Here is a 13935-nt window from a genome sequence, read left to right as displayed (position 1 = left end):
AAACATTTCAGGCTAACTTATTATTTTCAATACAAATAATTTAATAAGTTACGCATTCAATGAATAAAAAATTGCTTTAATGTGATTCAAAGCAATTTTTAAAATTTTCCTATCATTAATGAACCATCATGACTGTACTATTTGAACGGTTGAATACGTAGGAAGAAATATACAAATCCAAAGTAATATACTTATCCTTGCACAGAACTACGAAAGGACGGGGTTTGTCATGATTCCAAACGATTCCAAAAGTCATAACGATTATCATGGAGGACGCGGACGATGGGTTTCGAGTTGTTTCAAGAAAGAGAGGAAAGAAGAATAAACTCAATTCTTCCAATAAGGACGTTCATTTTCATCCGTCCAATCTCCCAGTGACGAGCGATATTGATGTACCATCGCTGATTACAAAAATCAGACATTCTGTGTAAGTTTGATTAGACGCTTGTTCTAAATATTTCGACTATAGTATAGATACCGTACTTCACTCGCGCACTCTTTCCTTCAGTTACACTTACAGTGGCACAAAATTGAAGAAGTATAAACCTAGTTAAGATAAGACTTAAGACAAGTTCTTTCACTGATCTACAAACTTTATTCTGTTAACTTAGACCATTGTAATGCCTTGGCTTTAGGATCATGAGTATGAGTATGTTTTTTTATTTTGAATCACCAGGCCAGGCCAGGGGGGCCCAGGGTGATCATCCATAACTTGACAAAAATTGAAGAGCCCCGACGGGGGGATTTTGCATTGCAAGTCCCCTAATGGTGGCTGCACGCTAGCGAGCCGTCTGTGTACGAGGAGAAATAAAAAAATTAAAAAAAGTTAAAAAAACTCCTCGAAACAGACGGCTGCCAGCTGTCTAGTATGGATGCTGTTCTGATTCTGTAATTGTTTGGATTTCATAATCAGTATGCGAAATAGCTGAAGTGAAGACATTATACACATAATACTAGCATAGGATATAGTTTCTGCTGCGTAACCAGGTGTGGGCGGTCGCCCCGCCCCCCAAAAAACGTCCCCAAAAAAGAAAAAAGAAGGGGAAAAAAGAGGAGAAAGGGAAAAGCGAAGGGAGGAATGGGATAAGCTAGCTTTGTGGGTTTTTCTTTTTATTCTTTAACTTACTTTTTTCTCAAAAGAATTAATACCTTAAAGTTGAATTAAGAAGGGGGTGAGTTTCCATAAATATAGGTTCTACACACAATATATAGTATATATAAGTTGTTCAAACAGATAGCATGTCACAAAAATCCTCTGCCTTCTCGATATTTTGCTTTGAAAGTCTATGAAATTAGCCACCTGTCAGAGCCCGAGAGACGAGTGTACAGAAAAGTCACTCGGAGTGTGACGTCACCGGGGGGAATTTAGTATAAGAGGTGCCTGAATGTCATACAGAAATGCTATGCAGAGAGAGAAAGATATTTTTCAATTTTTTTTCAAAGCAACTCGAATCAAACAAATAGGACTGATATGTACAAATCTTTACTTTCCCTGTATAAAAAACAGTATGAATAACCATCATGAACTCTTCAATCATGATGTAAGATAGCAAACAGTGAGTTATTGAATGATATTTTCACTATTTCTCATTTATTTTATCACGATGTTCAATCAAGTGAGTAGCTGGAAAGTAATTCCGGCGGATAGCTCAGCTCTCGCTCAGCGCGCGCGCTGAACGCATGTTATAATACTAGTACACACAACACCCGGTACCAGGCATTGAGTGTACTGTTATGGTCTGGTGGCCGTGCAGCGATCCCCTGGCGTTTTTTCTTCTTTTCTTTTGTCTTTGACTCCACTTTTATATCCTCTGGATCATTTCCACCCATAGCTCATTCCACAGAACAATCTTGAACCAAACGTATTATTCTTTCTCGGCCTTCTGAGTTGTTTTCTATATTTAATTACGCTAGGGGTCACCGTCACACATACAAACGCAATTCGCAAGTGAGTTGAAGACAGAGAGATATATAGTAATTAGTATACATCTCTATGGTTGAAGACAACAAGGAAGGTATGCGGTACGGTAGCTCGACAGCTAGCTAGCTGCGCCGGAGCGGGCGGCCGGTCGGCACAAAGCAATTCCGCAACCAACTGTGTTTTTTTTTGCAAGAGCCGCGTCACACGCGGATAAATATGTCATAATAACACGTCTGCTACGTTATCGACTGGTGAGAAGATCTCGATCAAATTTCATATTATTCACCTTGAAATTATTCCTTTAGGGTCTATGGTATCATTCTGAGGGAATTTACATATTTGGAATAATAGTACGGCCACAAATATTTTAATCATTTCCTCTTTGCAAGTTCTATGGCTCGCAGATACAACTTCAACTGCAGTTATTCCATATGAAGGCGTACGTGCATAGTACACAAAGCGGCACTGCCTATGTTTCCTACACCGGGACCGAATACCCCCCGGTGACGTCACACTCAAATAACACCCGTCTCGGTAGGCATTGCAGGAGCGAACTCGGGGGAAAATGGGTAGGGATAAATCGTTCAAATTCACTATTTTGAAAAAAGAAAATGGGGGTTCGAATCACCTCTTAGTGTTTGGGGGGTTGTAAGGTTGCTATTAATGTAAATATCTCAATATTTGGAATCGTCTTCTTAATTCAACTTTAACGAAACTACTTCATTCTCGCTCTAAATCTATATGTATAAATTTTGCTTCCGTGCTTTGCGCGGTTATGCAGTTCTCCTTCGTTTTCCTCACCCTTTCTCTAAATCCTCTTTTTCCACCTCGGCTATAGGACTGTGTTTCTTGCCAGTTGAAGTTCAAATGTATACATTAGGGCATGGAGTAAGGTTAGGCTGAAGTAGCCTATATGAAGTTATCTTCTTTTTTTTTGTTCAAATTGATCATGCAACATTCCGCACTTCTGGTCAGGTTGGCCCCAGGCGAGTTAAATCTTTAGGCCTATATCAATTTTGCTGTTATCCCCATATAGGCCACTTCTCCCGCTTTTCAGCTCATTAGTAAACAATCTTGGGCAAACAGGTTTCTCATTTTAAAAAGAGGAAAGTATAAAGTTTGTGTCATATTAAATAAAAAAGTACAATATTTCTATCAAATTTTCTGAAACTTCATGTCATTGCCTTGCGCATTCATCTCTGTCTTATTTTACGCACTCAGTTTGAAATTTTGAAGGACACTTAGGTTTCTTAGTCATTCAAAGAAATTATACATCATCCTTTTTTATGTAATTTAAATAAATCACAGAAGTTTCAACTTTTTGCGCTCTGTTTTCGTTGTATTGAAGTTCAATAGTCTTAGAAAATCAATTGAATTAGAGCTGATGGGGGTATTAGGGATATCTGCACTTGATGAAACGTCTGCCCTTTGAAATTTCAGAATTTCACTACTCTGCGTGGGGAGGAATATCTTTGTCCCGGCATAGGCCCTTCTTCTCTGCTTTGCGAGTTAAAGATTATGCACTGTCGATAAATTGTTTGTAATCAAATCTAATCTTTCCAAGGAAAGCATTCAATATAACTTTGAGAATACCCTTTTCCCGGGACCATTTTCTTCCCCCCCAAAAAAAAAAATAATTATAAAACGCTTTTAGTTTTTTTTGTGCGTTCACAATGCACTTTTGAAAACAAGGTTCAAAATCAAAATAAATTCAACTGGAGCTGATATAGGTACTAGAGTCAAGAGAGACGGTTCCTTTTCATTTTAATTTATGAAACATCGTAAGCTTCGTGCAAGTGTCTTTGTTGCTTGAGTTCTTGACCTTCGATGCATCAGCAATACACAGAAGAGAAGGTAGTCCTGTGTGTCTTCAAGTCACTTCTTGAAAATTTACAGACAATACAACTTTTTGTTTGAGGGAATGCTAGAGAGTTGGATCATGTGCTACATAATGATATTTGGACCAATAAATGTATATTAAATGATCTTTTATAGATATTCAAAGTAGGTGCAGTGACCACTGACTCAGGAAGATTATTCCAGTTGTTGACAACTCCGGCTTTGGCTGAAGGAGTGCCCTCCTTGGTTGAGTTGAGTCTGTGTTGTTGCTCTAAGATTTTCAGCTCGTTTTGTGGGCTTGGTGGGGGTACGTGCACTGTGAAAAACTTATCAACTTGACAAAAGTCTGTACCATGTTGAAAATGTATCATGTCACCCTGTTGTCTTCTTTTAACAAGTGAATGTGAATGATGGTAGAGGGAGCTGGCACGCTTTTTGTGTAAATGTGATTTTGTGTCACAAAAATTTGTGATTTAAAGCCTGTGCCTAATATCTTCACACATTAAAAATTAACCACCGATTAAAAAACATCGCAATCGCAAGAATGCGTTGCCAGTGGCCGCGACAATACTTGCGATTGCAGAAGCAATGTTTTTTAATCTTAAGTAAATTTATGATGTGCAAAGATATAGGCCCAAATTCATAAAGGTGGTTTTTAAAGCCATCGGTTGAACCCATGGTTTATGCAGATTTCCTATATATATTATGCTTATATACCTCATATATTTAAAATGTCCAATGCTGATGCACGCTTTTGTCACTGCATCAAATTGATGCCTGTTGCCGTGGTTATCCACGTTATTTTATTCATGAGTCCAAACAGTGGACTTATGAAGAAATAGCATACTTAACCATGGCAACAGGTGTCGTTTTGGCACGATGCGACAAAAGCGTGCATTAGCATTGGACATTTTTTATATACATGGTAAATAAGCGCAATTCATACAGGAAATCTGCATAAACCATGGGTTCAACTGATGGTTCTAAAACCACCTTGTAACTTCGGGCCATTAGGTACAGATACGGGCTTCAAATCACTGATTTTGAGGCTGATAGAAGAATTGACAAGGAGTTAACAGTTGCTGATCACAGAGTTACATCTTATAGATTCTTGGTAAGATCATGTTTTTGCATCATTTATAGTTCTTGTTCCCATAAATTCCCACCTTTTGTGAATTGATATGTCAATTCCTATGGATTGACCCTGATGGTTTGTGTAGTGTAGCGATAGTGAAGTGTAGTGGAGCGTGCACAAACCATCACCTGAGGTACGTATCTGCTGAAGCAGTGGCAGGGTAGGTGCGGCTGGCACAGCTGTATTAAAAATAGATGAGCCACTTCACATATTGGCCTGAGACTGAACCGTATTGTTAGATTCTTTCCATGTTAAGGGATTACTTTTTTTAATTTTAATTGGTTGAAAGGTAGTGTTTTGATCTAATAATGATTTTGTTATCTTTTTTGACATTCTTTAGGAATGACCTCCAGATCAGCAGGTTTTTCAAGGAATTAAAAGGTAAATTTTCTCTTGGGTTTCATTTTGAAGTAACTAACAGGCCTTGAAAGTTCCGGCTAACATTTTTTAATGAGGATGGGGATTCCAGTTGTCAAAATGTCTTGCCTTGTCTTTCTGTTAATGACCACAATCAGTGTTGACAATATTGGCAGATAAATTACATACAAAAGATTGACTTAACCATCTGACGAGCAGGTGCAAACCCTTCACTCGAGTCAAGGGGTCAGAATGCAAAGCTTACAATGACTTTTGTACTGAAGGCTCGCAGTTTTATATGTCCTAGACTTTGTGTGAAGATCCATTTGTTCACTTGTTGATAAAAGTTTAAATAAGGGTCTATGCCTGCAAACTACCTTGTGAGCACCCTACTCTGTTATGAATAGGGAATTGTTTTTAAAATGTACATATTCTGTTGTAAATGATATTTAGGTCAGTGATTTTATTCAGGGCAAATTCTTGAACAAAGCAAACCTGCATTTGAAATGTCTCGCACCACAATGACTTCTGTTTTAATCATCAAATTTTTAACAATGTCTTTTTTAGCAGATGAATAGATAAATAAAAAATATGACAAAGATGAATACTGTTGTTGTGTCGACATACATTTAATAAAAGCTCTTTATATTTTATCCATATTCTATTTCATGATATTTTTGCAATTATCTTCTTTTTTTCAGAAACATTGCAGACTGTTCAAGTTGAAAATTCAAACAGACTACCTCAGAGTGAGGTATCGAAGATCGTCATCGAAGACTCGAATGCACAGGGCAGAGATCATGGTTCACAAAGCAATGTTACTCAGGAAAACAGTGCTCCGTTAGAACAGATAGATCCAAGTCAAAGTAAATCGGATGAGCAGATTTTTGCAAGAATTGCAGATGAAGTGGAGAAGAGAGAGCAGGCATCTTCAAGAACACCAGATACATCTCATCTTGCAACAGATTCAAGAAACCCAGAGGCTATAATTACACAGCCAGGTGCATTATTTGATGATACTGTGGAGCTGACACAAGAAGGGAATATGGACACAGCCGGAGCTGAAACGCATGGATGTTTAGAGATCAACTTACAAGAGGATTTGACTGAAGCAAGGGTTACAGAGGACAGGACAGTGACGCAGGTTGTTTGCTATGGTCTGGGTAATTTTTCATCGTGTGTGACGGCCAGATTTCAGCTTGCGTTGCTGGTTCTTCTGAATTCATTGGTATGATTAATTGCAAACCAGTATTATTGTCCTTTGGGAAAACAAATTTCTTATATGCAACAATTCCTGATTTAGCATTATACATTGTAATCAATCAAAGGAATATATATGCCTACTGATTGTTTAAATTGATGATGCATTGATGAATGAGAGATCACTTTTCTTGGTCATATTTACTTAGATAACAAAATATAATTTTGCTGGCTTTCCATAGTGATTAATCCAACTCATATAACAGGGCACAGGAAACCACTTCTGATGTGTAATGCAAGAAAAACAGAGCAGACCCAGTCTAAGGTTTAACTTATGAGCTGAGTAGATAACATATTGGTCCAAACTGATGTTATTCACAGTATTCTGAATTATGTTAACACTTAATGTCAGATTTTAAATTAAATGAACTTTTTATATTTCCACAGATATCTCCAAAGAGTTGTTATTTATATGACCCCAACTTCACAGAAGTGGAAAAGGAAATCCTTGAAAAACTAGGATTTTCACTCATCAACAAAAATGAGGTAAATATTACTTTGTATTTTCTTCCTTGTTTTTCCACCATCTTCAGATTATAGTTTGAAGGACCAGACCACTTTTCTATGAAGCACATTTCTATACAAGAGCACAAATGGGAAAAAAAATGAGGTCAATCAATAGAGTATCCAAAGCCATGACCTTAGTGGTCTGGGGTTAAGCCCTGCTCTTTTCTTTCATTTCAGTGATTTTTATTGTTGCACAATTGTGAATTGATGACAAGGAGAGTACCATGTAGAAAAAAATTTAGTTCCCAACCTTACCATCTGAAATTGGTCTATTAGACAAAATGTTGTTATCATGTGAAATAATTAGAAGTGTATATGCCTCTGAACTCTATCCCAGATGTTGTAACATACTGTACCACTAATAGCCATAACTAATGAAGGAAGATTGTGGTTTGTTTTAACATGTAGCAATGTGAAAGGTACATTGAGAAGCTGTATATTTTGTGTAATTTGTTATTTGCCATGTTCAAAGTGAGAGAAATGTTGTCATACCCTGCATGGACATGCCCCATATTTGGTACAAATATGGTCATCCTTGCACTTCACTCACTTCGCCCGAGCTTTGATTTCTCTTTATCTTTCAGGACACTTTTCAAAGAAAAATTTGTTGACCTTAGTCAAATAGTAAATGCTAAGTGATACATTGTCAAAGTGTGACCACAATGTTGGCCTCATTAAACCATGCCAATAGTACCCCTTGAGCAGTTGCATTATCAGCTGTTTGAAATAGTTTTTATATTTAATCAGAGCAGAAGTGGTAGATGATATTGTATCTTAGTTTATTTTATTGTTAAGGCCTCCTATTTGATTCATTTTCTTCTTTTTTCATTTTCATATTTAACATTAGGAAGGGAAAAGAAAGTCCTCACAACCAACGTTATTCTTCATGCCTCACTGTGGGAAACCTCTCTATAATAATCTCCTCTGGGCCAACTGGAGTCTGGAGTTATCAAATATTATCATCCTTGGTAACAGCTTCAATAACTTCTCAGAAAGGTAAATAAATTCACCCTCTCTTACCCCGTCCCCTCCTCTCTTTCTCTTTATCTCTTCCTTTCTCTCTCTTTCTTTCTCAGTTTTGGGGTGAATGTTTGAATATTTTTTTGTCAGTGTTACTAAAGTGATATTTGTCAAAAAAAATTAATTCTGAGCGTACTGTGAAGTTAACAGTAACATTCCATAGAAAGCAAGGCTAAATATCAGTTATTTGATTGGAAGATTATTAGAATCAAGTAATACAAAATAATGTCAATTTTGGGGGGAAACAATTTAAATTTCTCTTGAAATTGTTATTTCTTGTGCATGCTTGTTTGAAGTTCTTCTTCGTTATAGTTACTATTTTTCTTTCACATGGATAAGGTTTCATTTAATGTGTATTGTTATCTCTTTGAAAATATTGACAGGTTTACAGACAAGCTATTAAAAGAGGAAGTTCCTTATATTCATAAGGTAAAGTATATGCAGTATTTGATTTCTAAATGATTTACTTTTACAGGATGACTCCTAATGTACTCTCATAATCTCAGGGGTGTCTACAATTCTGTAATTCATCTTGCTTATAGCCTTTCATTCAATGAATTTTAAGTCATCTGGGCCCGTTGCATAAAGAGTTGCGTTTAAACGGAAGCCAAAAAATCAATCAAGTCCCAAATGTGCTCTGTTGATTGGTTGAAAAATCAAGATGCGCAGGATTTTAGAGTTGCGATTGATTGCAACTCTTTCTGCAACGGGCCCCAATTTCTTTTCATCTAAAATCAGGAATAATCAATCTGTAGATGCTACCCTTCCCTCTTTGTTTTTGTACTTGCTATCTACCTTTTGTTAATTCTTTACTTTTCTTTCTCTTTTCTTCAATCTTCCTCATGTTATCTCTCTCTCACACACACACATTCTCTTCCTCCTTGCTGCTTATATTGTACTCTCGCTTGCTCATTCTATTACTCTCCTTCACTATCTTTGTCTTCCCATATAGATTATTCCATACCACCGTGAGTTTCCATTGAGAAACATTTTCCAGTACACCGATATCTTCAATGACATGGCTTTCCAGATCTTCCCTGCCATCGTCCTACGAACAGCCCCCTCTACATTCTGGACCAACAGACCTGAACCAAGTTATGATCATATAGACAGTGTAGAGATTATCACAGCATCGACATCTAGGTGATACAGAGAGTCAGGGGCAGGTCCTACCAACTCTAACAGCAGCAATTTCTTTTATAAAGTTTCTTCAAGAATAATGGTTTTTATTTTTCATTTATACCTGTGGAGATATTAGACAGTCATCCATGTATGTTTGTTAAAACTGGAACCGGGGAATTGTGAATTTTTGACATACAATGAAAAGAAAACTTTTCTTCAAGAATAATGGTTTTTTTTTTGTCATTTATACCTGTGGAGATATTAGACAGTCATCCATGTATGTTTGTTAAAACTGGAACCGGGAAATTGTGAATTTTTTTATATACAATGAAAAGAAAACTGAAGTTTACCTTTAATCCTCTTGTTAAAGGGATGGTCTGGGCTGAAAGTATTTATAGCTTAATAGATAGAGTAGAATTCACTGATCAAATTCTGAAAATTTCATCAAAATCGGAAAACAAATAACAAAGTTATTGAATTTTTAAGTTTAGCAATATTTTGTGAAAACAGTCGTCATGAATATTCATTTGGTAGGCTGATGATGTCACATCTCCACTTGTTCTTTTATCTTTTATTATATGAAATTAGGTTTATTCAAATTTTTTCCTCCAAGAACTAGAAAATTGGATTGACAACTGATTTAGTGCATTAGAGATTTATTGCTGCAACTTATTTCATTATAAGGGAGACCTATTATTCACACAAGTATGAAATAATGAAGAAATTATGATTTTATGTAATAACATAAGAAAATGGAAAGTGGGGATGTGACATCATCAGCCCACCTAATGAATATTCATGACAACTGTTTTCACAAAATATTGCTAAACTTTAAACTTCAAACTTCAATAACTTTATTATTTGTTGTCCGATTTTGATGAAATTTTCGGCATTTTGCTCAGTGAATTCTACTCTATGTATTAAGATATAAATATTTTCAGCCCGGACCATCCCTTTAATAGCATGTTATTTGTTTTTAAATTGAATTGCTAAGTAATAATTGAAGTGTGCTTCATTCATGTTTGAAAGTACACAGATGGGCTGACTAATAAATCATGGCCCAAACTCCTGTTGGGGTAAAACTTTTTAATTTTGATACAAAAGATAATAAATTTACTTTTAAAAATTAATCTTGTATAGTTTTATTCATTAAATTGGACTATGAGTGTACAAGCTATGAACTTGAATTAATTATCTATAAATAAAATCTTGATATCCAACCTCAATTTCAAGATCTTACTCATTTAAGCAGATTGGTGAAAGATGATGTAATTTTGAAAGATGTATTCACTGTACCTTGAGAATAGTAAATAGGCCGATTAGGTAATGATAAATTACAATTTTGTTGACTGTCGTGTCTGCTCATGATACAGTCTTATATCATTTCATCCATCAAAATATGTGTAACAACCATTTACTCTAAATCAGTTTTCCAATAGCCATTTTGCCCAATCGTAAGTTGGTCTATAACTTGTTTTTTGTACCACCAAACCAGTTATATAAAATGGAAATTGGACCACATGATATGAGATGAAATGCATTTAGACATAGTGACAGCAGACTAAATGGAATATGTAAAAAATGAGAAAAGACCAATTTAAACCAATGGTAACTGGGGCAAATGATAGTTAAAAATTTGGCTATTAAAACAAAATCATGGGATGAAATGGCATGAGATGAGATGTTGATTGATATATGATCTACATAGGTAGTTACTGTGATGTAGATCAGGGGCCTGTTTCATAAAGATTTCCAACTATTGTAACTTTTCCGTTATTGTAACTACCATGGTAACCTTGATTGTTATTTGCTATTGAGCCCCGTTACCATGGTAGATTCCATAATAGTTAGCATAATGGTGCAGTTACAGTAGTTGTATCTCTTTATGAAACAGGGCCCTAGGTCAACCCCCATCTCTGTTCCATAATTCTAAATTCTGTAAGGTCAGGAAAAAAAAATTAGATGTTTTTCTATCAAGAGTGCCATCCATCTATATTATTTCATTATTTTGACTACTGCCCAAAGAAAAAGGTATTTAGTAGAAAACTAGATACCTGCTGTATTGCCAATTGGAGATTAACACACTAATCTTATTTTCAATTGGATATCTTTCAAATTTTTTTTTGCAATCCTGATAATATTTTCTGCTTTAACTCAATTCATTTTATCACCAGTGATTAGAATATCTGCTAAGGTTCACATAACTAACACATCCACGTTTCACTTCTGAAAATGCAGTCACATGCAGTAACACAAAGAAAATCAGGGACAAAAAAGTATTTTATTCATTGCAATATAATAAATATTTACATATAAATACAGTAGTCCACATATATAAATATTCATACAGTCATTATACATATTGTTCCTTGCATTGACTCCACATCTCTGAAAAACACACAAAAAAAGAAAATACACAAGGAAATGCATCACATCTGGCACTTATAATATAACTATTATCCTTCAGGTGCAGTATTTTCCCCATAGCCCATAAAAACCTTATGCCTGAATTTGTTGTAACAAACATCAAGCGTTATCACACACTTCCTCTGTAATAGGCCTATGCCTTTTTTTTTATAGAATATGTGGATAATCCTACACTTTTGAAGTAATGAAGTTACTTAATGGGTGAATTGCCATCTAAAACCAAACCCACAACATAACCAAAGAAAAGCCTCATTCATATATAGTGTAACAACACAGGTCAGCAAAACTGTTTTATGCACAATGTCGAAGGGATACGAGGCATTCATTAAAAAAAAACTGCAGACAATTCAATCTCTAATCATTTTAAGTGTAAAATTATATATAGAGTTGCAAGCAAACTTATGACCTTAAAGCCACTGTTTAACATCGTGAGAAGCTGATTAAAAAAATCATGGAATTACGATGTTTAATGCATATAGGTAGGTGTATATGTTCCTAAAAACCCTGAAACCAACACAAATTCCCGGTAAAAATCTCAAACAATTAAGAAAACAGCTTATTTGTGAATGAAATCTCGGCCCGAGATTTAATTCTGTACATAGTCTATGGGAGGAAATTACAGATTTTCACTTTTTTTAAGGCACTAAATGATAAATTTAGAGCGCAATTTTTTCAGAGCTTTATTTCTACACTATATCAGAGACAATGGTAGCATGTAGAACCATGCATTTAATATTTTTTTAAATGGCAACAATGTTAAACAATGCCTTTAAGCTGCTGCATGCAACCCAGGTGAGGTGCATGGGTAACCAGTACAATTTAATACACCAAGCTCTGGTAGATACGGCTCAAGCCAGTGTTTAGTGAACCTCACAATAGGTGGCTTATACAAAGACAGCATTTGCTTTAATATATAAATGCTATATTCATCTATAACTTCATTATTCTTTAACATGACTCTTGATTTCAATCGAAAACATAAGTTTATCAGCACAATATTGGACGATTATCTGTTACTTGATGAATATGATGTATATTTATCATTATGAATGGGCATTAGTGGAGTGATATGTCTCTCTATGTTTGAACCTGTTTGAACATTATACAAAAATATTACAGAATATTTTGGCATCCTCTGAACAGAGTATCAGAAGTTGAAAGGGATGGTTTGCAAGGTTCACAACAAATATAGTTAAGCATAACTGTAATAACAGTAAACCTTTCCCCAATATTTTAGTAAACATAAGTGTAATACTCTCAAAATTGCATACAATTTCAATTAATAGATAGGCAAATGTTCAAGGAGTAACCAATTACCAAGCTCAAATATAAACAAATGAACAAATCAAAGGCACCATTATTTCAAAATAAAAACAAGTGACATTATCATGAACAGTTTACTACACAGCTGCTTTGAAATAGAACTGATAATAGAACATACTTATGTGTCTTATCAGTCATTTTTACAGTCTTGTAAAACCAAATGGCGTGTTTCTATAGAGAATTGTTAAAAACGTTTCATCTTTTCCGGAATCGAAAAACCGTATCGCCCTTAAACCAACCTGTGTCTACAGAGCAAATAATCCGAATAACTCACCGCTCAGAGGTGGTTATGAGAAACCATATTTTAAGCGTCACATCTGTTTTAAAGGGAAGTTTTCTGGAATTCTGGATACTTACACGGGTAATACCATTTAACGAGTCTCTGTAGAAACACGCCGTATGAGAAAAATTATACAAACAAAAGTTTTAGGTACATGCCCTAATTATTCACATGATAAATATTTGACTTCAGAAGCAACCTATGCAGTCCAATTGACAAATATTATCTTTTGAGAGGTAATGATCATGTGTTCACAAAAATATTTTAAATACCAAGAAATTTGCTGAGCAAGTATTTTCTTTATAAACTGCCTCCCACACAGGTAATACTTCAAATGAAGAATATCTTTATTGCAGCTCCTTTTTATTTCATTCCTCAAAATCATTTTGATTTTAAAAAATGTTTACTTTGATTTTTAGACAATTCAGCTGCACCATACAATAGTTGAACTCTATGCTCTGACTTTAGTACAGAATGATCCAATAAGGGGAGAAGGATAGAAGAACAAAACACAAATTAATTTTCAAGGAGAGCCTAGAGAATCAAAAGAAAGCTAAATGATTATTAAACATTATAATTCAACTTAGCATTCATCACATCAAAATATTTTAAGAATTAAGATACTGAAAATGTATTTGGCATAGATTATAACACACTTGTATTGCTCATTGATTTTTTAGGTAAACTTTATTACACCTTGTATCAGAGATAAAAAAAGAATATTTTTGAAAATAATTTATAAAA

The 13935-nt window shown here is 35.1% G+C and overlaps 1 protein-coding gene across 1 annotated transcript; it reads left to right on the top strand.

The window, feature by feature from the left end:
- The first annotated feature begins 192 nt into the window (after nucleotides 1-192).
- Nucleotides 193-10291, top strand: LOC129254783 (uncharacterized). Its single transcript, XM_054893305.2, has 7 exons — nucleotides 193-427; nucleotides 5236-5276; nucleotides 5954-6480; nucleotides 6900-6998; nucleotides 7867-8015; nucleotides 8423-8468; nucleotides 8992-10291. Exons 1-7 carry the CDS (start codon nucleotides 267-269, stop codon nucleotides 9184-9186), a joined length of 1218 nt encoding a protein of 405 aa, XP_054749280.2. The 5' UTR covers nucleotides 193-266; the 3' UTR covers nucleotides 9187-10291.
- The last annotated feature ends 3644 nt before the right edge of the window (nucleotides 10292-13935 follow it).

This window comes from Lytechinus pictus, chromosome 2 (genome assembly GCF_037042905.1).
Source record: "Lytechinus pictus isolate F3 Inbred chromosome 2, Lp3.0, whole genome shotgun sequence".
In the NCBI taxonomy this organism is placed as follows: domain Eukaryota; kingdom Metazoa; phylum Echinodermata; class Echinoidea; order Temnopleuroida; family Toxopneustidae; genus Lytechinus; species Lytechinus pictus.
This window is presented reverse-complemented; position numbering and strand designations above follow the sequence as displayed.